The following is a 24,646-nucleotide window of genomic DNA, read 5'->3' as shown; positions in this document are numbered from 1 at the left end:
TGACAGCAACAGCCTCCTGAACAACTTCCCGAAAATCTGTCGTCTATACAACGGCCGACATGATCAGACTTGCCTTTTGCAAATCTGGTCCTGTGGGCTGGCTGCTTAAAACTCTTCAGCGGCCTCTCTTGGCTCTGAGAATAAGGACCCAGCTCTAGGCGACCTTTCTGGGGACATCTCACCTTTCTTGCCCTCCAGGCCTCCCAGCTGTATTGGCCTTCTTTCAGTTCATTGAACACCAAGCTCCTGGCTGCCACAGGACATTTGTATGTGCTGTGCCCTCTATCTAGGACTATGCTGTCCAATACAGTAGCCATGAGCCACATACGGCTAGTGAGCAATTGAAACGTGGCCAGTGCAACTGAAGAACTGAATTCTTAATGTTATTTCATTTCAATTAATTAAATTAAAATTTTTAAACACATTCAATTCAGTTATCAGAAAATTTTAACCTAGTCTTTAAACACTTTGGGTATGTGAATCTACTTTTCGACTTGAATTTTTATTAAATCAAAATACATATCAAGTATTCCTGGTGAAAATTTAGTATCTGAATTAAGATACGCTGTAAGTGTAAATATATACACAGAATGTTGAAGACTTAGTTTAAAAAAAGAATGTAAAATATCTCACTAATAATTTTTTATATTGATCACATGTTAAAAAGATAACATTTTGCATATATTTGGTTAAATATAAGATATAATTAAAATTAGCTTCACCTGTTTCTTTTTACGCTTTAAATGTGGCTGTTAGAAAACGGTTAAATGAGATAAATGGCTCATATTGTATTTCTGTTGGACAGCACTGGTCTAGAATGCCGTTCCTCGTCTTTGTGTCAACTCTTATATTTATCCTTCAGAGCTTGGCTCAAAGGTCACCCCCTCTAAAAAGCTTCCCCGAGATAGGGTCTTTTATTTTTATTTAGTTTTCTTTACTTTCATAGCTCTGTGTATGTTTCAGTGGTTGCCTGCCTTTAACTCCTCTCATTTATAATTATACATTTATTCAAATGATTACTTGATTCATGCCTGTTCCCCCACCAACCTCTAAGTTCCATGAGAGCACGGCACCTGTCTGGCTCCCCTCTGCAAACCAAACATTCATCCAGAGCCTGGTGCCCGGATGGCTGCCAGTGGACACTTCAGAATACCGCAAGAAGTGATTTTATCCACTGTTCTACCTTCCCGTCCAACGGTCCCCAACCATCTCAGAGAGCCTGAGCACTCCCTCCCCCTAGAAGTGCTCCTATAGCCCTTCCGTATATAGATTCTACCTCTCCCAGGTGGGAAGTCTCCCTTTACAGCCGACCAGGATCCTTCCTGCTGCAAGCTGGCCGAGACCTTCGTTCCATCCTTAGAGGTAATTAAAGCAGTGTTTCTCAAACTTGAACGTGCATGCCAGTCACTTGGAAAAATGCAGACTCTGGTTCATCAGGTCTGGGATGGGACCTGAGATTCTCATTTCTCACAAGCTGCCTACTGATAATTTTGATGCTGGTCCGCAGACCACACTCTGAGTGACAAAGATGCAGAGAATCTGGTTACTGCTCTACATATCCCCCAAGTTTCCTTCCTGCTCTGGACCTTCTGTAAATTAGACCAGGAGGGGTCTCTTGAAATTCATTTCCTGCTCCCGTGTCCTCTACCAACCCCATACCCTGAAAAGAAACGTGGTACCTGTGGCTACTGTGGTCATTTGGTTTTCGTTTTTAATTTGAAATAAACCTTTAAGCAGTTTTCAGAGTCAGGAAAGCCCTGATATGGATCATGGAGGTGTAACAATACTCTCCAAAGATAAAGTCACACAGCTGGAGATGCTGAACACCTCTCAAGCTTTGGCTGCGGTCCACCGGGCTGGTCCTATCAGCTCCTCCAGAAGGCTCCACTCTGCAGTCTGGGCTCGGAGGCTGGAAAATGTTCTCTCTGATGTGCCCACTGGGGGCATCACAAACCAAGTGTGCGCCACTAGGCCCTCTGCAGGGCAGAGACGACCCCTCTGCCTCCGTGCCCTGCTGACCCAGTGATGTCCGAGGGACAGAAGTGTCTTCCGGTAACCTCGATTGTGTGTGTGTGTGTGTGTCCGCGTGTGCGCGCGCACACGTTTGCATGTATGTCAGTTACACGTTTGGACGTGGGGTCTGTGTGCACGTATCTGCGTGTACGTGTAGGTAGGGAGAGTGTGTGTATGCGTTGCCCCCAGTGCTCGAGTTCGGTAAAGCTCTCATCACACAGAGCAGTGCTGGACTCTTTCTGCACGGGCCCGGACGCTGAACAGTGTCCCTAGGTGGACCCCGCAGAGGTGACCGGCCCCACTGTCCCTTGCTGCTGCCGCTGCTGGCCCTTGCGTCTCCGAGCACCGGCGCCCGCCTCCTTGTTCTCCTTCCGGCCGGGGTTCCTGTTGGCATGCTCCCGCCGGCCCTGGCCGCCCTTCCTCCTCTTCTGCCCTGTAAGAGTCAACAAAGGGCGTCCTGACACAGCAGGGAGGCCCTGGGCATGGCCAAGGGCCGGAGGAGGAATGTGGTGAGGAAGCTGGGCAGGGGGAGGTGGGGAGGAGGCCCATAGGCAATCGGGGTCCCCTCAAGGCCTCCTCTGAGAAGCAGCCACTGCAGAGGGCGCTGCAACATGGGTACTGAGAAGGGGTCCCGTGAGCCTTTTCACCCTGCACCCCTCGATGAACCAGACGCCCTCCTCTTCCTCACGTCTTCCTCAGACCTTTGATCCCAATGGGCCGAGGGCATCTCCCAGATGGTCACTGCAGCTCTCGGGACAGGCAGGACGCCCCCCCCCCCACCACTCCTCCACCCCAGGACACTGCCACATCATTGTCACCTGCAGGCTGTGTGACCTTGGACAAATCACTGCACCTCTCTGGGTCTTAACACCCCCTTCTACGTCCCCATCATCTGACCTCTGAGGGCGCTTCCAGTGCCGACATCCACTGGCTCAGAAGAAATGGGGAGGGATAGGGCCATAGCAGCTTCCCAGCCCATCACACAGCTGCGGGGCCCACTCTCTGCCTGACATGGGTTTGCACAGTATGGAGTCCTGGCCTGAGCCCTCTCCTGGGCCACAGGCAGGAAGCAGAGGGGGTCAGAGCTCTTGTGGCTGTGCTGACCCCCGACCCCAGGGAGGTGAGGCCGCAGCTCACCCTCCGGGCAGGGTGTCCTCCGCCCCGTGCACCTCCGGGTCTCCTTGGTGTCGGAGCAGACGGTGTGGTCCCCCCCAGGGGCGTGCAGCACTCTCCGTGTCCGCTCCTCCGAGCCCCTCCGGAAGCCACAGAGCTTCTTCTTCTTGGAGCACGGCCCCCACAGAGACCACTCGCTCATTTCACATTGCGCTGGCAGGAGGGGAGGGAAGCAAGAGGACAAGGGGGTCACGTCTCCTCCCCTGGCCCCGGGTACCCCAGGGGAGCCCCTCCCATCTGCTCTCAGCCGCAGCCCCAGGCTAGAGGCGTCTTTAGCCCAGAAGGCAGAAGAGTCCTGAGGGGAAGCTCAGAGGGTGGTGGTGATGCGCTTTCGCTGCACAGGGCCCAGCCCACGCTCGCCCTGGCCGGATCCCCCCAGCCCGCTCCTCCTCCGGGGTCCTGGACCCTGGGCCGCAGCGTTTGCCCGCCGTGCCTTCCTGCCTTACCGGGGCTGCTGCACTCCATGGTGCCGTTGGCAGCCGCAGAGCCCTCGGGACAGGCGGGATAGCAGCGGCCCTTGTGCAGGTACAAGCTCTCCTTACACTTGGTGCAGAAGTTGTGGCTGAAGCAGGCCTCACAGTGTTCGATCTTGCATTCTGAGGAGAGGGCCAGATTGGGGGCCTCTGGCTCAGCCGCGGATAGACGCCTCCCCGGGTCCCCGTGGCCACCCAGCCACGCCCACTCACGCAGGGCAGGACAGGGGTCTGGGGCTGCAATTACCGCAGGGGAGTCTTGGGACGGAGAGAAAGGAAGGCAAGGGGATGGGGGGAGAGGAGGTCAAAGCAGTCTCTCTTGAGGGCTGGCTGGGACTCCTGCCACGGTCAGCCAACCTCAGCCCCAACCCAATCCCAGGCCCGGGAGCCCAAGGGGAGGCCCAAGAGAGCCGGTTTCAGAGGAGAGGAGATTAGTGGGGGCGAGAGGAGTGTCCCAGCCTCTCACGGCACCCCGAGGACCACCTAGTCAGAGCTGAACCGAGGGATACAATGACACCCCGAGAGTGGCTGTGTGGTCTCCTCTCCCCCTATTGCCGGGCATCCACAGGACCCCAGAGCCCGGTTCTCCTCCTGCCTGGGGCAGCAAGAGTCTGCCTGGAGTAGGGGAGAGCGATCCCGGGGCAAATTCCTCTGCCTCTACAAGGCCGGCTTCCAGGAACCACCTTGGTTGGACTCCTGGGTCCCTCCCCAAAGCCGTCCTGCCAGCTCTCCCTCCTCTGGGGAAGTGGGGGGAGGGTGGGTGGCCGGGCTAGGCTAGAAGCTGGAGGGGTCTTTCACAATCTCTCCCCTCCTGGATTGTGGGTGGAGCTGACTTCTCCCCAGTCTCCGCCCCTGAAGCCTGGGATGACAGTTTCCCAGAAGCTGACACAGCCAGGAACGCCCTACCCCAAATCCCTGAGGACCAGGGTTCCAAAGGACCAGTCCCAGGGTCCTACCTCCATGCTCACAAGCTTCCCAACGCCACCCCACCCTCCTCTGTGCCTCCTGGCCTCTGATTCCTGGGTTTGGTGGCAGGCAAAATATGAACAAAAGTAAGAATAACAGTAGCTGTTTATTGAGTGCCAGACCCTGAGGACCTCCACATGCCTCTTACAACAGCCCTAGGGGGGTAAAAGCAAGCAGCCACGTTTTGAAGATGAGGTTTTGAGAGGCTGCGACTTGCCCAAGGTCACACAATGAATAAGCAGCAGAGCTGGGATTAGAACCCAAGTCGGCTGAACTTGGATCAGTCATTTCCCCTGAGACCTCGACGTTATCAGCTATGAAAAGGGTACCATCACTTAAGTCCGTCTCCCTCCAAAGGTGGTTGGGAGGCTCAACTGATAGGAGGTCTGGAAATGCCTTCTAAACTCCAAGGCTCTGAACAGAATGGGAAGGTCACTGGCATTGTTTACAGGAGAGTGTTCGCTGCATGTCCCCCAGCCGAGAGGGAGGTGTGACAGCATGTGTCTTGGAGCATGTGGGACGGTAGCTGGTGTGAGAGAGCGGAGCAGAGTGAGAAGAGTGGGGGGAAAAGGGTGGGGAGAGAAGGCTGACCAGGGCTTGAATTTCCCTGCCCTCAGTGGAGCCAGCAGTGATTTTCTGGTTATGTGTCTCAGAGGCATCTTTCTGGCTGCAGTGCAGAGGGAGGGTGGAAGGGAACCAGATGAGGGTTGGGGGACAGATGAATAGGCTATTGCAATGGTCAAGGAGAGACGTGATGGGACCCTGAATAAGACCATGGCAGTGAGGATGGAAAGAAGATGAAGGAGGCACAATTTGGTTATTGGATGGATGGGGTGGGGGCATAAATGAGAGGTTGGCTCTCAGGTCTGTGGCCTGGGTGATGGGTTGGGACACTGAGAGTGACCCAATACAGGTCAGCGCAGGTTTGGAGGGAGGAGATGTGGCTACGGTATGGGTTGGAAACGTGGGTGGGATGTCTGGGGAGAGGTCTGGTCAGCAGCTGGATTTTTAAATCAAGAACTCCCCTCCTCAGTATCCCTCTATTTCTCTTGTAGTACATCAACAGTTCAAAGCACCGCCCCGCCCCACCCCCGCCCCATGTCCAGAGCTTCCGGTGCCCTTACCCAGCCCCGCCCACACTCACTGATGCACTTGTTCATGTCAGGGTTGCGGGCATCAAAGTATCCAGGTGGGCAGGACGGCAAGCAGACGCCCACCTGGCGGATGTCGCTCCTCTCCAGCAAGATGAACAGCTTGGGTGAGCACTTAAGGCAGCCGTTGACCTCCGAACAGAGCTCACAGCCTTTGGCACAGGCCTGGCTCCCCTCGGCGCTGACTGCAAGGATGGGGCAAGGGTGAGAGGCAGCTGTGGGAGAGACCTCCATCTTTCCCAGAATCCCACAAGGATGGGAAGTGAGTAGACAGGAGTTTCAGCCCGTAGAATGAATGTGCTTCTCAGAAAGCACAGGCCAGGCTGGTAGCTCTCTGCAAGGCTGCGTTATAAACCTCCCCAGTATCTGCTTTCAAGGGAGCTAGCACAGCAAGAGCTGCCACCCACCCTAAATGCCTCTTTAGGTCCAGGTGCAACACAAACTCACCCTCCAGGCTTGCCCCGTCATCCCCAGAGGAGGCACTGAAGCTGCACCCATCCTGGAATTTACACATTCCCTCATCCCCACCCCCACCCCAGAGGAAGGAACGCTCAGCCTCAGGTATGGATGGAGGGCTTTCATCCTTGAGAAAAGTTCAAGGACAAGAGGCATAATGAGAAAGAGGCCACCTGCCCAGAGACAGGAAGACAGCTGGAATAACCTGCATCTAGAACAGTGCTCTCGAGCAGAGATGAGTCTGCTCCCCAGAGGACATTTGGCAAAGTCTAGAGACGTTTCGATTATCACACTGGGGGGGGGTGGGTTGCTAGTGGCATCTGGGGGACAGAGGCCAGGGAGGCCGTTAAACATCCTACGATGCGGGGGGGCAGCTCCTACAAAAACAATGTGGCCCAAGATGTCAAAGGCGCTGAGGTTGGAACCATCCTTTGAGCCAACGTGGTCCCCAGCCCCAGCGTCGAGTCTCAGACCTTTGATCTTGTTTCCTCATTCACTTGTTCAACCAACACTCACCCGGCCCCTCCCAGGTACCATGTGCAGTGTGAGTGCTGGCGACGTGGAGGGAAAGACGTCCGGCCAAGCTGAACTAATCTCTCAGGGGTGCAGACAGACCCGCAACCAGGAACATGCTGGCAGCCACAAGGCCAAGCAATAGAGGACCCAGAAATAAGGGAGGAAGGAGTCACAGAGGAGGCGCCATTTGGGCCAGCTCTTGAAGAATAAGTAGCGATTTGTCCATTGGGAAGTGGAGACAAGGGCCCTCCAGGGGCAAGACCACAGAGGCGCAGAATGACCCCAAGGGAATTGCGGATAATTTGGAGTACAAGTGAAAGATAAGGTGTCCTATCAGGAGGGGCCTTTTATATCATGCCAATGGCCTTGAATTCCATCCTGTCGGGCAGCTTTTCCCAAAGAGTATTCCTTGGAACGTGACTCCCCTAAATGTTCATAGAAGGATGTGGAGAAAAGGCCATTGCACCAGGTGAGACTGAGAACCACTGGGTCCGACAAGTCTAAGCAGGATTCTTTACAGCAGGGCTTTTTGCAGCCTTTATTAGGCTCCTGTGAATTAGAGTGACTCCGTAAAATGGGGAAAGAGTGAACTGCACCTCTGAGACATTTTGGCCACAGAACCCTTGTTTTGCAGAGTTTGGGGGCCATCTTTCTGAGAGCTGATAAGACAACAGGAAGTCATTGGCAAGTTTTAAGCAGGAGAAACACCCAGTCTGATTTACACGTTGGAAAGCTTCCTCTGCAGCCTGGGGAGAGACCAGAGACTGGAGGACCTTTAGGGAGGAAGCTGACCTGATCATCCAGGTGAGAAAGATGAGAAAGTCTTAAACCAAGTTCTGTTCAGGGGAGATAAAGAGAAAACGATCTGAGAGTTGCTTAGGGGAAGCAATCAGTGTGGTCATGGTGACCAAGCGTAGCGGGAGGAGGCTGCGGTGCTTCCCGGGGTTCTGGCATAGGGGATGAGCGGGGCCAGTCACTAAAAGAGGAACCAGGCAGCGAGGTGCTGTAGATACAGGCTGGAGGCAGAGAGCCAGGGGAATCAGAGCAGAGATGGCAGGGGGTCGTGCTGCAACGGAGGACCCAGAGCTCAGGCTTCAGCTGGCTGGACCTGAGCCGATGGCCCAGCCTGTGACCCTGGGAGAAATACCGCATCTTGTGGGCCTCCCTTCCCACCACCAAAATAGGGAGATCAGGAGGCCCACTCTGCAGGGTTGCGGGAAGGAGCATGTGCTCCAGGAATGATCCCTGATTTCGGAACAGGGGAACGAGTAAGAGAAAGGTGAACAGAAGAGAAGAGGGGAATAACAAACACAACAATAAAACAACAACAACAAAATCATAATCATAATCATGACAGCTTATTCCTAAAGGTTGAACACTTATTCTGGGGCAGGCACTGCTCTCAGTGCTTTACAAATAGTAACTCATTTGAGCCTCACAACCCGTGAGGGGGGTGCTACTACTTTTATTTCATCCTGTTTCTCACAGATGAGGAAATGGAGAGGTCGAATTACTTAAACAAGGCTTCACCGCCAGTATGTGTTCCAGGCAGAGGGGACAAAGTTTATGAAAGCCAGGGGGTAGGACAATACAAGGTGACATGCAAACTGAAAGCATGGCCAGACTGATTTTTTTAAATAGAGAATTTATTTATTTATATAGAGTCAACGTTACCATTTAATTAATCAATGAATTTAAAACTTAATATCAGGGCTTCCCTGGTGGCGCAGTGGTTGAGAGTCCGCCTGCCGATGCAGGGGACGCGGGTTCGTGCCCCGGTCCGGGAAGATCCCACATGCCGCGGAGCGGCTGGGCCCGTGAGCCATGGCCACTGAGCCTGCGCGTCCGGAGCCTGTGCTCCGCTGCGGGAGGGGCCACAGCAGTGAGAGGCCCGCGTACCACAAAAAAAAAACATAAAACTTAATATCACTCTTGTTGGTTGGGTCATTGTAAAAGAAAAAAACAAGGCTCCCAATGTGGTGTCGAAGTTACGAGGGAGCCCCCTTGGGATTAGTTTTCTAGTTCGGGCCGTTATTCAGCTGTATTACAAATTAATGTCACTGTAGATTTTAGTACCGCTTTTGCTTCAAAGATATGAAGTTGTCTATACTCAAGGTTTTTATTTAAGTCATTATTGAAATGAATGCTCCTTCTAGGTTTTTGCCTTGGTTTCGAAAACCAAAGTCATCCAGGTGTCCCAGCTGTGGGCCTCTATCACTATGCTCCCGTAACTCATTTATTCCTTCCTTATCACTTCTGTTAAGGACAGATTTGCAAAGGGCCTTCTCAGAATCCTGCTGCCCAACCCCACTCAACCAACAACAGATCTCTGTGTGCATCTCCCTTCAGAGCTCTCAGTGACACGCAAGAGAAAGTGCGGCCCGTGGGGGATCTGAAATTAGTTCAGCATGGCTGGTGTGTGGAGTGAGTGGAGAGGGAAGCAGGGGCCAAAGCAGGAACAGCCTCGAACCCTTATAAAGGAGTATGGACATTACCCTAAAGGCCATGAGGAATCCCTGGGGCCTTTAAAACAGGAGACATGGCCAGGATTCCGTTTTAGAAAGATCACTCTGTGGTGTGGAGACCAGATTGTAGGGATGGCAAACCTGGAGGGAGGAGGACTCCCAGGTTCAAAGAGATGGAGCTGAACCAAGAGGATGGACAGGTGTAGACACAGGTGAGATATTCAGGCGGTAGAATCAATGAGACTAGGTGATGAACTGGACGTGGGGTGAGAGCCCGGGGAAAGCACACGTCAAGGGTGATGCCTAGGCGTTGGGCTTGGGTGGTGGGGTAGCCGTTGGTCCTTCACCAAGAGAGGGCCCACAGGAGGAAGAGCAGATCTGGGTGGAGGAAATGATGCCTTGTGTTGAGTTTGTGGTTCTCATGAGACATCTGGGGGGATCTACTAGGCAGCTGAACCTGTGGGTCTGGAAGTCAAGAGAAACATTTTGCCTGGAGATGGAGACACGGAGCCCTTAATATAAAACAGTCATCAAAGGCCTAGAGGTCCGTGAGATGACTAGGAGAGAGGGTACAGACAGTGAGAAAAGGCATTAGCCATTGAAGAGAAGAACAGAAAAAGAAGGGCCAACTAAGGGGCTGAGGAGGACCCAGACAGGTAGGGACACTCAGAAGCTCGCTGCATCACGGAAGCCAAGAGAAGAGGACCCTCAAGGGGGGAGCGGGGAGTCCAACGCCAAACGCTTCTGAGATGTCACGTAAGGAATCAGCCACAAATCAGCCACGTAAGGAATGGCGTCCCTGGTGGGGGTGGAGAGTGGAGGGCAGTGGCTGAAGGGTAAAGGAAGGTGAGGAAAGAGAACCATCTCATTCAAGAGACCGGCTATGGAGAAGGGAGAGAACTCAGGGATCCGTCCTGGGAGACATCACTGGGGCTTAAATCCCTGGGAGAGGAAAGCGTCCCGGGGGAAGGAGCTGTGCAGCTTGAGAAGAGGATCAAGAACTGCGGCCCGGGCAGTCCTCGCATTCAACACACAAGTAGAGGAAGGTGCCCGGAAAGAAGCTGAGAAGGAATAGTGGGAGAGATGGAAGGACATTGACGGGGGTGGGGGGTGGAAACCGAGTGGAAAAGGGCGAGATCTGCGGGGACCGGGGCTGGGAGGAGACCGTGAGTGGGGAGCCCTGGGCAAATCTACAACACGTGCACTAAGAGGTGATTGGGTGACCTCAACAAAGGCAGTTTGGTGGAGTGGTGGGATGCCAGACAAACCACAGGGGGCTGAAGAGTGAGTGGAGGGGATAGAGGTGGGGGGGGTAAAGTGAGGAGAGGGACAGAGGGGGTCAGGGAACACAGACAGAAAGGAGAGACCAGCTGGGGGTGGGGAATGTGATCACAAGACAGAGGCAGGGTGAAGTGATGGAGTGAAGACCCAAGGATACGAGAGGGTCAAGATACAGAGCTCAGGTGGTAAGACAGGCCTTGAGGCTTGGGGCTGGGGTCAAGGACAAGAGACTAGGGAGCTGAGCTCCATGAGGTTTGGGGGCTCAGGAAGGGAGAGTGGTGCTCAGCAAGGAGGAGGGGGCTTGGCGATGGGCAGGGCCAGTCCGATGAGGAAAGAGACACTTATCAAGGGGAAGGGGAACCAAAGGGTGTTCTCGGCTCAGTGAGGCGAATAGATGGGCAGCGAGCGGATGGAAAGCCAGAGTGGAGGGGGCTCTGTGCGTGCCGGGCTGGGGGTGTCCAAGGAAGATGCTGGGTATGGGCAGAGGTTACATAATGATTCAAAGGGAGAAACAGGCTCATTCATTCCACGGACGTTCACCACACACCTAACACGTGTCAGAACTGCTAGGAACTGGGGATGTGGAGATGCAGCAACAGACGCCCACCTAGGGCTGGCTACACACTGTGAGGACTGTAGGAGCGATGAAGGGCATGCCCTTATGCAGCAGGCTAGGTGAAGAGGGAGTGCAGACAGGAGAAACAGCCTGTGCAAAGGCTCTGAGGCACTGACCATCCGAGGGCATCCACAGAATGGAAAATAGGGCTTTAGTCTATTGACAGGGAAAAGGACCTCAGAAGGGCGTGGTCAGATTCACAATCTGAAATGCTGCCTCGGGCTTCTGTGCCCCTGACAGGAGGGTTGCATGCAGCGGAGGCAGCCTGGCAGGGCTGGAGCCTGGCTGAGGATGGGTGGGCTCAGTGATGGGGAGGGCGCTCAGGGAGCTGACGGAACCTCCTTCCAAGCTCTTCACAAAACCCCCTCATGCAGTTCTGCCCTTCCCACCCCCACCCTACTGCCCCCGCTCCCAGGCACTCAGTGGAGCCTGAGTGCATGAGCCAGGAAGGCAAGGCTGTGTCCTCCTCCCTTCCCTGGTGCTTCTCGCCCCCTTCAGCCCCATGCAAACCCCTTTCGGGCTGATGTTTCTACAGTCAGGCCTTGCCCCAGGGTGGCTCAGCCCCCACCCCGCTGAAGAATGGCTTCTGGCCACAGTGCCTCCTCTCCAGGGACTTCACTTCTCCCAGGTCCCCAACTTTGTCATCTCGAGATCTTTCCAAAACCCCCATTCTGATGGTGTCACACCCCTGCCTAAAACCCATCAATAGCTCCCTATTGGCTGCAGAATTAATACCCAGCTCTTCCACCTGGCCTAAAAAGCTTCCATAGGCAGATCCCATCCACCTCATGTCTTCACACTACTTCTAAGCAATATGGAATTATTTTTGTTCCTCTGAACACATCACACTACTTCACACTTCTGTGCCTTTGCTCAAGTTGTTCCTTCTGCCTGGAACACCCTCTGCCTCCTCTTGAGTTTAACTTTTTCAAGTCTCAGAACTAAGGTCACCTCCTACAGGAAGTCTCCATTGATCTCACCTCCATGTAAAATCTGGATGGAGTATTTCTGTGTGTTCCCTGCCCCCAGTACTTGAATCCATCATGGTAGACGTCACCTTGTGTCGTTATTATCTGCTAATATGTCTTTGCCTCTCATTAGAAAGAGCTTTGGAGGGTGGAGCCTGTCTTGTTTCTGAATGGGAGCCCAGTAAGGGGTGAGGCTCCACAGGGATAGGGCTACGCCAGAATGTAGGGCTGAGGATGTGATGAGTGAGGCAGAGGCTCAGGGAGGGGGTTATACGGATGGAGCTTACTGGGGGGCTTGATAAAGTGTGGGGAGCAGGACAGGATAGGAATGAGGAGTTACGGGGGGTTGGGTGAAGGTCAATGCCAAGGGAGGGGAACTCTCCATGACCCAGCGGAGGGCTGACCTTTGTTTAGGGTGGTATCTAGTCTTGGAGGAATTAGACTCAGTGAGAGAGCCCTGAGTTAAGTGGGCGGGGGCAAGGACAGGGCAGGGGGGGTGACAGGAACTGGCACCTCGCTGAGCGTGCTGAGGCCACATGGTCTCCCAGGAGATGTGCCCATTCCTGGTGCCCTGCGCACATCCCCCGGGAAGATCTGGCATCCTTTAACTCAGCTGTGAGCTTAGTTTAGACCTACACTTTTTCCTCGACTGGGCCCAAATAGCCTTTAACTGGCCTGTTTGCCTCCCATCTCGAACCACCTCCCCTCGCCCGGTCCTGCAGCTGGACCACACTGCACCCCTAATTCAGACCTCTCCGTGGGTCCTCATTACCCACAGCTCAAGTCAGGTCAAGGGCCAACTCCTCAGTCTGGCGGGTACCAAGCGCTCCACCCTCCGACCTCTGCCCACTTGTGCGGCATCGCTCCCAGGATGCTCCCTCAGCTCCAGGCAGCTTTCGTTGCTCTACCCTGATGGGCGTTCAGCTTTTTGTTTTAACAGCACAACCCTTCTTTTCAGTAGAAAAGAGCGTCCACGTACAACACAGAATGAGCAGAGCGGCTCCAGTGAAAACCTCAGGGCTCCCTAGAACTGCACCCAGAAACCACTCCTCCAGCTACCCCTAGCCGCACCCCACTTCCTGCACAGTCTGTGCCGCGTCCCAACTCCTCACCTTCGGACAGGCTGGTCCCCTGCCTGGAGTGCCCTCTGCCTCCCCCACCCCCCCACTCCCTTGCCTGCACATCAACTACTCATCTTTAAAATCACATCTCAGGAGTCACTCCCTCTGGGCCCTCGCAGCCCTCCTGGTTCCTTTCCACATCCTCTACACCAGGTTAAATTGCCTCTTCCCCCTTCACCCACGGGCTCCTCATGACCCGTCTCTGCCACCCGGGGCTGGGCTCTGGGGGTTCGCAACAGGCGAGTGGGGAATGGCCCAAGGAGTGAATGGGGCTTCAGCCAGGGAAGAGGGATTCTACAGATGGTTAGTGGCAGAGGGGAGGAAGGCTCCAGTTGGAGGACGGGGCAGTGAGAAGGGGCAAAAAGGGGAGTCCAGAGAAAGACAAATATGATATGATATCCTTACATATGCAATCTAAAAAAGTGGTACAAATGAACATATTTACAAAACAGGAATAGAGTCACAGCTGTAGAAAACAAACTTATAGTTACCAAGGGGGAAGGGGAGGGGAGGGATGAATTGGGAGACTGGGATTGACATATACACACTAGTATATATAAAATAGAGAACTAAAAAGGACCTGCTGTATAGCACAGGGAACTCTACTCAGTGTTCTGTCGTGACCTGGATGGGAGGAGAATCTGGAAGAGAGTGGATTTACGTACACGTGTGGCTGGTTCCCTTTGCTGTGAGGCGGAAGCTAACACAGCATTGGGGATCGACTATATTCCAATAAAAATTAATTTAAAAAACGGGGAGTCCAGCTTCTGGAAGAGTCAGGGTTCCGTGAAGGAAGGCAGGCTTCATGGGGGGCAGGACTGAGTGAAGGGGCCCAGGAATCAGACGGGAGAAGGGTCTCAGTAAGGGGAGGGGCACTCAGTGAGAGGCATGGTGAGGGAAAGACGGCTCCGTGATGCAGGAAATCCAGGTGGGGAGGCGGTCAGCAGAGGGCAAGGGCCAGTGAGGGTGAGTGAGGAGAGGGTTCGGGGAGGGGAGGTGTCCTCAGTGAGTGGGACAGGAGGAGGACGCCCTGTCAGGGTTTAGGACTCACAGCTGAACTCCTCCCCTCTGTGCAGGGACACCATCTCTCAGACCTGAGATCACACATTTCTGGGCTCAAAACTGGTGTATGGCTCAGAGCTATACTGGGTGGCTTCTGGTGGCCCCACTGGCATGCAGTCACGGGATGGCAGAGTCGGCAGACCTGAGGCTCATATTCACAGCAAGGCTGCCTCTGCCCCCCAGGCTGCCCACTGCCCTTGCACGTGGGGGGGGGCCAGAGCAGCCACACGTGCTGTCTCCATCCTTTCTTCCCTCCTCCACTCCCATGGAAACCCTGGGGCAAAATGGTCCACAGCTTGTTTATATAATAATGACACGCATCTAAAAGAGCGGATATATGTATATGTATAACTGCTTCACTTTGCTGTATGCCTGAAACTAACACAACATTGTAAATCAACTATACTCCAATCAAAATTTTTTAAAAAGGGGCTTCCCTGGTGGCGCAGTGGTTGAGAGTCCGCCTGCCGATGCAGGGGACACGGGTTCGTGCCCCGGTCCGGGAAGATACCACATGCCGCGGAGCGGCTGGGCCCGTGAGCCATGGCCGCTGAGCCTGCGCGTCCGGAGCCTGTGCTCCGCGACGGGAGAGGCCACAGCAGTGAGAGGACCGCGTACCGCAAAAAAAAAAATAAAAACCATGACATGCATCCTGACCATACAGAGCTTGATATTTCACAAAGGTGTCACAATATGTGGACCTGTTATCTCACGTAACCCTCGCTGTATTCCTGTACAGTCACACTTGCAGGTTTATGGTTATTTATGGTGTTGCCTAGCAACGTCTACCCCCATATCCCCCCCGAGCCTCTGTCCATTTTGGACCCTCGTTGCATCTTGAGTCTTTCCCACACCTCTCCCCAACCTCGTCGCCCCCTTGATGGTGATCAAGGATGTCTGTCAGTGACGCCGTTTGGTAATAAACACTGGGCTAAATGCTGTCGAGGCTGTGAGATGCGGCTCTATCAAAAGCGGGCACATCAAAATCGCTGCATTTGACTGGCTGTTGCTGGGAGTGGCCCATTCTGATGGCCAGACCAGCACTTTTCTCTTTTTTTAGTGCAAGAGATGAACCCAGGTCTTCTGACCCCCCCTGGTGTAGGTGAGTGTGCGGCTCACCAGTGGAAGCGTGACCACTAGTGCACATCCCATGAGGATGAGTGGCCTCTCCCGTTCTTTCTCTCCTCTCGGAAATAGAGGAGACTGATTATAAATCGCTAAACCGCATCTGGCCCGTGGAGTCCAAACTACTGGCCACGACAGATGAGAAGGGAGGAAAATCAAGGCCTCGCTGCTGATTAAACCTAACCGTCTCTAATTGTTTGTTAAGCCAGGGATTTTCAGCTTCACCAGTTCACTGAGCTTCTCTCTCTGGGCTGGGTTCTGGCCTTGGCCACTCCCGTGGAGACCCAACAAAACTCCATTGCCTTTCAGCCTTTCCTGGCGGACCTCAGTCAGAAGGCCTCAGAAGTGAAGCAAGAGATGGTCGGACTAGACTTCGGAGGACCTGTCTGCCTGGGGGCGTGACATCTCTTCCGGGGGATGCTGAGAGACAGATAGGCTTGGGTCGGGCCTCCACCCCACTCCCTGGCACTGTCCCTCACACGCAGTGGCCACTCCCACCACACGATGGCAGGTACTGAACCCCCATCCCTGGAGGCGTCAAGTGGAGCATGGGGGACCTGCTCTCAGGACTGCCTAGGATGGGATCCTGGGAGGGACGGCGAGGATGGTGGGGACAGGTAAACTCCTTCAGGCTCTGTTTTCAAGAAGACTGGGCTCACGGGGACCAGGAGACCTGGGTTCCAATACTGACTGTGTGTCCTTTGGAATGTCATCTCTTCCCCTTTCTTAGCCTCAGTTTTCCCATCTGTACAATGACAGGATTTAATTTTTTTTAGGCTGTGAAGACCCTTTCCTCCAATGACATCTTACGTGGAATCTTCCCAAAAGCAGGGAAGAGGGAAGCTGCTCTGGTTTGAAGGTGGGGGGCCAGCCTCCTGCCCACGGCCTCCCCTTCACCCCCCAGCACACATCTTTGAATCCCACTGGGCAGGTTTAAAAGCCACAGCAGTGGACTGTCCCACGACCTTCTCTGCTCCATTGTTTCTGCCCCATGATCTGGGCAGGGACATCTGTTGCCCACCACGAGGCTGTGTGGGGTTCCTGGCCCCAAGGGGTTAAGGGCTGCACTTCAGACACCACTAAAAGAAAGGAGCCCTGAACTCCTGTCCATAAATGGGAGGACACAGCACCCCAGGAGCACCGGGCCGAGAAGCACTTCCATGGATACCACACAAAGCTGGTGTTATATCAAAGGGCAGAATCCACAAACTGGACCCTCACAAGAGAGGGGTTAATCTAGAAAGCAGAGTCTACAAAGGGGAAAACAGACAGAGTGAGTAATCTACAGAGTGGGTAATCTCAACAAATTAACCCACAAACTGGATAATCTACTGAGCAATGTAATAGACAAAGTAGAAATCTGCAATGGTCATCATAGAATGAAACGACCAAAGGCCCTAGTCCCCAGACAGCACCCTCACCACCACCACTCCCAAGGCCCACGGTGGTCCAGCCGCATCCGTTACTCACTCCGCCTCTGCCTCTTCCCCTTGATCCCCCGGCTGCCGGCAGCGAGATGCATCCAGCTCAGAACCAGGGCCACCACACACAGCCCAAGCCGCATAGTCACTCGCCAGCTCGGGCCCCTGGTGGGAGGGGTGGTCTCTGGGGGGTGGATGGCACAGGGCTCTTGCTAACGCCTCCGGGGCTGGGTCAGCAGCAGGAGGCCCAGGCCTGGGCTGTATCCCAAATCCACCATAATCTCAGCTGGGGACAGAGAGGGTGTGGGGAGCCCACTTCTCCATCAGCCCATAAGGAGGTCCAGAGAGCTTTCCTCAAAGGCACCTTGGGGTGTCACATGGGAGAACTCTTTGTCCTTCAGCAGGGACACCTCCAAAAACCAACCTGTTGGGGGAGGAGAGAGAAGGGTTAATTCTGGGGAAACATGGGGCCCCCCAACCTATGCCACCTACGCTCCCATGTGGTCCCCTACCCAGGAGACTGTGAGAACTCAGAATGTTTGGACATTACAAGTTACCCACCTGGCGCCCCTGTAGGAGAAATCTGTCCCTCTTCCTATCTTGTAAGAGTCCCTAACATGGGATGGGAGTTGGCTACCCAAGTGGTTGGAATATTGTGGACACTCAGATCAAACTTGTGGATCCCTGGAAACCAGCTGCCTGGCTTCCGACCTGCCCAATGTTAGGAAGTCCTTCTTTAGGTCTACCCTACAGACTTCATGCTGCAGTAACATCGTGTCTCTTAAAGAACAGCTCTCTCTGTCCTTCTGTGAGTGACCCCTCAGCCTTCTCTCCCCAGTGCTGAGTCACCAATGTGCCTTTCACCTGCCTGGAGCTAGAGCAGTGGCCCCCGACAAGCTGGCAGACCCTGCGTGGCCCTCTGGGCTTGGCGGGAGAAAAGGAAGTAAGGCTTCCCCTGGCCACAGAAACTCTGACACAGCAGGCCCTGCGGGCCTGGCCTTTGTGAAAGGATAAAAGAGGCAGCGACGCCCGCCCTGGCCAGAGACACAGAGAATGGGGATAATCCCCCTGCCCAGCGAGAGCCAGGTCTGTGGACCCGCTGGCCCGGGTGATGGGGGCAGGGGGAGCTGGTCCCTCCCCGGTGAAATGTGTCTGGGAAGTTGGAGCCCAACCTGGGAGTCGGGGGACGAAAATCCACTTCCCACTCCCAGTATTGCACACTTTCACAACAGATGCCTGCACGTCCATTGGCCCACACACTTGCTGCACACACACCCACACCCACACAGGGACGGGAGGAAACAGAGAGCCTTAGAGAAGCTTTGTAGATGCCAGAGAAGCATCACCCTCCCACCGGCTGCTTAAGATGCCTTTGGACAAGTCACTTAGCCTCTCTGAACCTCAGTTTCCTCATCTATGAAATGGGGATAAATATTTCACAGGTTTGCTCTGAGAGCCGGCTGAGTTTTGGCTTAACGAATGAGAAAGCTGAAATGCTAGAGCGGAGGTGTCCCTCCCAACCCCGTCCCAATCCTTTCCCCCTTCGCCTCCAGGGAGGCCCCAGGAGAGCCCACCTGCATGGGAGATAAATCATTATCCCACAGGGGAGTTCAGCACTCCCTCCTTGGCCTCTCCCACCGGCTTTGAAGGCCAGACACACTCAAGTGGTTAAGCTGCTTGTGAGAAGTGTTTACATGAGACTGATGGATCCCACCTGGTGCTGTGGCCAGAGCCTGCGGAGATGCCCCCAGCCACCCCCAAGCGCCCCGTCAGCTGCCAGCCCCTACCTGCCCTTCCAGTACTCCCTGCGGGAACCACCAGAGCCTTCCCGCCTTCTCCAGCCCCCACCACACACTTCCATCACCCACAGATTGCAGACATCCGGCTGAGCTTATCAAACCGGGGTCTTCAGCTCCAAGTACACAATCCCAGACGCTGGCCGTGGAGTATGATGGTTAAGGTCATAAACTTCAGAGTCAGACTGCCTGGCTTTGAATGTTGCCTCTGCTACTTATTAGTTGTTACCTTAGGCTAGTTGCTTAGCTGGTCTGAGCCTCCGTTTCTTTATCTACAAGAGGGTGGTTGTTGTTTTTAGAGCTTAAGTGAGTTAATACATGAAACTGCTTAGAACAGTGCCTGGCACGTAGGGACTCAATAAATGCTGTATTTTCTATGACCAAGACTGCATTTTGTGTCCACCTTCTGATGGCCGTCTAAAAAGCAATAGAAACAGTTTTCCTACCATCTGGATACTAATCTTAACACTGAGCACGGTTATGCCATTTCCATATTTGCATTTATCTTTATGGTTGATTGCCTTGGCCCCAGTGATCACTCGAAGTGATAGGGTTAAACTTTAATGGTGGCCTGTCTCAAACCGAGGTCTGAGGACCCCTGGCAGATGCATCCTCAGGGTGCCCTGAGTCCTTAAACTTGACAAACACTGGAGGAAGACCGCATCGGACAAAGCTGGTGTTAAATCCGGAGTGCGTGAGACTTTGGTCTCACTGTGTGATCAGTAGCCCTGGGTCCTTGGGGCAGAACAGGTCTGTGCATCTCTGCACTCCCTCTGCCTGCCCAGCACGGTGCCTGGTACTTCAGAGTTAGTGCACAGCAAATGTTATCACCCTTCCTCTCCCTCCCTCTACTTCCCCCTCAGTCCTCCTGGGTCTTAGCTTTCAGTCTGGCCCTTGCCAGGCTCACCCAACCCTTGCCAGGGAGGATCTTCCAACCCACTCCCACCAGTATCCCCATCAAACCATGATCTCAGCAGGGAAATGGGGAGGAGGCTGCAGATCTGCATGTCACTGGAGCAAGTGGCACTGGCCCTCCTTGCCCATCACTGGATAGGAAGAGTTTCAATACAGAATCAACCCTGGAAGGGAGCTAAGAGTTCATTCTATCAGGGATACAAGCAACAAATAGGAGGGACACTGGGTGTGGAGAGGGTGAACTGGAGGGCAAATGTCCCATCCAAAGGGAGCCTCTGCTATTCCATTCCAACTGATAGTTGATAGGCAGAAATACTGGTTCCACATTGCTAGATCTGATTTTTTAAAAGAGAAGTGGAAAACTCTGAATTTTATGTGATATCTGATTTTAAAGGCAGGACAGGTCTCAGACTAGGAATGCTGCAGTACCAAGCCCCAGAAGGTCACAGGTCCCTGAATCCACATCCTTCCAGAGTGGTGGTCCCTGCCCCGCCCCGCCCCCCCCCCCCCCGTCCCCGTCCCCACACACACATATGCAGTGGGTACACACACAGAGACAACCTTGGATCGAGGCTGAGAGAGGGGATAGGAGCTAATGACTCTCTTCTAAGTAGGCTGTCTCATTCCCCTCGGTTCCTCTGCCTGATTTCCTCTGCCCCTTTGGCTACATGGCACAGACAGGTCCTATCTGGAGGCCCATCGCTCTGCACCGGCAGAGCCAGCAATGGGAACTGCTGGCAGTGATCAAGGTCTCAGGCATCCATGGGAGTGAGGAGGGGCATTTTGTCTCTGCCAGGGTCGGGGTGAGGGATTCACATTCATGACATGCCTGCACCACCTGCCGTGCGCCAGGCCCTCACTGACTCCTCACCACAAGGCTAAGAGGAAAGCAGAATTACTCCCACTTTATGGGCACGGACAGGTTAAGGGTCTTGGGGTTACAAACCTCGTCAGTGAGCGAAGGGTTTGCTGCTCAGGACTGGGGATCTGGAGGGCAGAGCAAAAGGCGCAGGGAGAGGAGGGGTGTAGGGCACAACCCAGCTTGGGGAAGGGGTGGAAGGCAGAGGCAGAGGCTGGGGCCCAGGAGAGAGGCCCCGCGTGCTAGGTGGTCCGAGGAGGGGAGGACAGACTGGGGAGGGGCGCACGGCTAGGGGTGGTGCTGAGGGCAGGGACTCAGTGCCCCCAGAAGTCTGGATAAACTTTCACCTTCTTCCCTGCAACGCTATTTGGATAAATTGGTACCCGGTCCGGGGCCGGATACAGACCCAGAAATGTAAACCATCCAGATAATTTCTCCTTAGCCCTCCCCAGGACCAGCTACGGGTGGAGAGGGCTGGCAGGCGGGGGCAGAAGGATTGCTGGGCTGGGGGCGGGACCTAGTACGTGCCGGCCCGACCTGTCGGGATTAGCGTGTCTGCCGGAGCCAAGCCAGGTGCTGGGGCCCCCCGCCCCCCCGCCCCCCAACGCCAAGGGCAGCGGGGAAGGGCTCCTTCGCGCCCCTTCATCACGACTTCAAGCGCTCAGAGCCTTCCTCCCTATTATCGGGAGAGGCCCAACAGGTGCAGGGGGAGGGGAGGTGGACCTGAAGTCCCCCTGACTGCCCCCCAAAATCCAAGAGAATTCTCCAAGTCCAATAGGTGGGTTTCACAAGAAAACCCTTGCCCCAAGCTCGCGCACCCGGAATCCGACCCGGCCCTCCTGGGAGCCGTGGGTTAACAAACAGCCCCCATCTTTCCCCAACCAAGCAAGACCGTCTGTCCCTCAGCCCCCCGAACCCGCGGGACAGTGAGCCGCGCCACCCCGCAGCGCACCGTGGGGGCGCGGCACACACCGCCTGCCACGTCGGACCCGGGCCCGGGCTGCGGCACTGGGGGTGGTAACTGGAGGCCGTGGGACTCGGGGGAATCCGAGGCGAAGACACCAGGAATCAAGAGCTTCTGGATCGGGGGTGCTGGACAATAGGTCTGGTGGATTTGGGGAGTTCAGAACTTCGAGTGAGCACGATCACCGGGGGCTGTCGGGTTGAAGGCAGCCCGAGGCAACACCGCGAGGAGGCTGCCCACTGGCTTAAGGGATGCCGGGGGTGGGGACGGCAGGATTCGCAGGAGGGACTCCAGAAGGTGCCCTCCCCCGCCCTCGCTGACCCGACAGCAGTCATAAGTCCCCTTGCTCTGGCGGTCTCCCCGCCCCCCCTCCCCCCGCGCTCAGCTCGGTCAAGCCCAGATGAGAGGGCCCACGGCGCCCCAGGTCCCAGTGGAAGGGGGCGCTAGGGAGGAGGACGGGGCAGCTCCGTGGGGACTCACCTCCGCGCTGCCAGCCGCGGCGGGGGCAGGCCCGGGAGGGGCGAGGGCGCGGCCGGCTCACCCGCTCGCCGCGGAACTGTCCTGGGCGCCCAGCGCGCCCGCGCTCCGCCCGCCGGTTTCCAAGTTGCTCAATCTGCGGGCGGCTCACGCCCTCCGGGGCCAGCGCCCCACCCGGCGCATCGGTCCTCCGGGGCGGCCCGGTCCGGCCCTCCTCTCCACAGTGCCCCACTCGGCCGATCCGCTCCCGGCTCTCTGCCCGCGCCGGGGCTCTCCGTTGCGCCTCGGCTCCGCCGGAGCTCCCAGCCGGGAGAGGGGCTAGTCCTCCTAGCGCACGAGGGAGGGAATCCCCCCCCCCTTTGCAGTCCCACCCCCGAGCCGGCCCCCCTTCCCGGGATCCGCAGCAAAAAACGGACTGGAGCGCCAGGCCCGGGAGTTCGTAGCCCCCCTCCCGCGCGCACTTGCCCCCAGCTGGGGCGCTGCGCTTGGAGCGCAGGGCGGGCACCCGCACACTTGGTCTGGACCCTGGCGCAGACCCTCTGTCCTTGTCTCCTCCCCTTCCCCCACTCCGCATCCTGGGGATTCCACGCAGCTGGAGCACCGGCTGCAGCTCCAGGCATCTTGGGGTCAGAACAGGGCCGGGGAGCCTCTCGAAACCTCAGTTTCCCCATCAGGAACCTGGAAAGTGACAAGGAACAGGCTCAACGGGGCCTGTGGTCCCGGCCACGCCCTCCTCTTCTCAGAGTCAACTCTTCATAGCATCTTCCCAGTTCAGAGGAAATGTGAGGCTATAACGTCCCAGGAACCCAGGTGAGGACCCTCCACTGGGACCTGGTGCAGGAGAGCGAGGTAGATTTTGAAATAAGACGGAGATTCAAATCCCTGCTCTATTACTTACCAGCTGTGTGGCCATGCCTAAGTTACTTAACCTCTCTGAGCTTCAGAGTTCTCATCTGTTTTTTAGGGGCAGTGAAATGAAGGGTGCAAATGCCCGGTAAACGGTAGGGACCCTATGCATGTTTGTGGACTGGGTCTTGAAGGGCTGCAGGCACCTGCAGTGACCCAGATGCTGTTGAAGTCAAGCCTGAAGAAGGGAGGGAGGGAAACACTTCTTAGGGTGGCAAACAGCTGTTTTCCAGCATCATTTCAGATTGGGTAAAGGGAAATGGGCTAAAACTATAGTTAGCAGGAGTTAAGTTAGAGCAGAAAAGCTATACTGATGGGGGGGGGAGGGGAGAGGGGAGGGGGTAGGAGTAATCAAGACAGGCTGTGGAATCTCCTTCTCAGGAGAGGAGGGGGGAGCCCTAACTATGGAGACAAGGGAACAGGGTCTTTTACAGTGACAGGGGCATGGACGGAGTGACCTCTGGTGTGTCCTGATGGCCAGGGAGCAGAGCTGGTGGATGGCCAGAGAAAGTAGAGCAGTTGGGTCCCAAATACCAGGATTTGGGCTCATTCAGCCAGATCCTTGCCAAGTTTGCAGGGGGCAAACAGCCATTTCTGAGTTGGTCCTGGGCCCCCTCCACCCCTGCTCTCCAGCCCCTCCCCTCTCCCCTCTGCCCTGAGCCTTTCCTCCATCTCACCGGCCCTTGGCTCTGCTCTGTGCCTAATCAAACAGCCCCAAATGCCGAAAACTCGATGTTTATTTTATTTTATTTTTTTACACACTTGCATAACTCCCTGACAAGCCACGCCAGTCGTTGGGCTTTTTGTTTGGTTTTATTTTGTTGCATTTAGGGGAAAAAAAAGAGAGAGAGAGAGAAAGAGAGAGAGAATGAATAACACAAACCACCCAGCCCCAGAAGCTGTCCCAGGCCAGGCAGTGGGTCGGGTTTCCTGCCTGAGGAAAAGTCTGTAGGAGTTGGGGGGCCTCGCTACTAGGCTCAGGAATGAGTGCGAAAGGGAAGAAAGCCACCTGGGTCAGAGAAGATAATGAATTAGAACCATGTGAAAAAAATGGATGAATGAGAAAGAGAATTTCTTGTGCATCTAATATATGCCAAGCACTGTGCTTTGCATCTAAATTCCGTTACCTAATTTTGCAACCATTTTACTTTCTTTTTTCTTTTTCTCACAAATGTGAATTCCAAGCCTCAGAGACATCAGGTAATTTGCTCAGAGACACACAGCCTGTAAGTGGCCAGCCCGGTTCCCATTATGCTAAATAACTTGTAATTTCCCTGAAAGAGTCATGGTCCCCTGGGTTTGCATATGCTGGTCATTCTGCCTAGAAATGCCTTCTTCTCTGGCCCTTCTCTTACCATCCTTCAAAATGTTTATGTGAAGTTTCACCCAGCCACCTTGCACATCAGCCTCCGGACCTCGTGTAGACCTATTCATCACTCATCACTGGCCTGTGGTCATCTCTCCCACTGCAGTGTGAGCCCCTTGAGGGCAAAGGCTGTGTCTGATTCAGCCTTATGATCCCAGCACCATAAACATACTTAACTGATGTTTGGTAAACTGAACCCCTAGACAGCCAGGATTGCATCTTTTGTAGTTCCTGCAAGCTTATTCAGATGATGTCCCAGGTCACTGTTACTATTCACCCAGGCCAAGATCATCATTCTCATTAGAAGACCTAAGGTCAGTGGACTCAGGCCAGGGCAGTAGCTCCTAGAGATTAGTGAAATTCTTTATACTTCATGTCATCCTCTATCAGACAAGAACCACTGTACCACCTGCAGTGTCAGTATCAATATACTTTTAGCTACAAGTAATAGAAGACCAGCTCAAAATGGCTTAGAGAGCAGGGTGGTGTATTATCTCATGTATCGGGAAGAGCTGAGGTAGGAATGATCCAGCAGCTGAGGAACCACACACATCAG

General features: G+C 54.7%; 1 protein-coding gene across 1 annotated transcript; it reads right to left on the bottom strand.

Annotated features, from left to right (window-relative positions):
- Positions 1–1,659: 1,659 nt before the first annotated feature.
- Positions 1,660–21,959, bottom strand: RSPO1 (R-spondin 1). The gene is made up of 6 exons (XM_033837823.2): positions 21,822–21,959; positions 16,857–17,231; positions 5,770–5,961; positions 3,633–3,782; positions 3,151–3,339; positions 1,660–2,446 (listed from the first exon to the last, which is right to left on the bottom strand). The coding sequence occupies exons 2-6, from the start codon at positions 16,948–16,950 to the stop codon at positions 2,283–2,285; spliced, it is 789 nt and encodes a 262-aa protein (XP_033693714.1). The 5' UTR covers positions 16,951–17,231; positions 21,822–21,959; the 3' UTR covers positions 1,660–2,282.
- Positions 21,960–24,646: the final 2,687 nt, after the last annotated feature.

Source organism: Tursiops truncatus, chromosome 1, assembly GCF_011762595.2.
Source record: "Tursiops truncatus isolate mTurTru1 chromosome 1, mTurTru1.mat.Y, whole genome shotgun sequence".
NCBI classification, from domain to species: domain Eukaryota; kingdom Metazoa; phylum Chordata; class Mammalia; order Artiodactyla; family Delphinidae; genus Tursiops; species Tursiops truncatus.
Note: the sequence above shows the minus strand (reverse complement) of the source record. Positions and strands in the feature narration are given on the sequence as shown.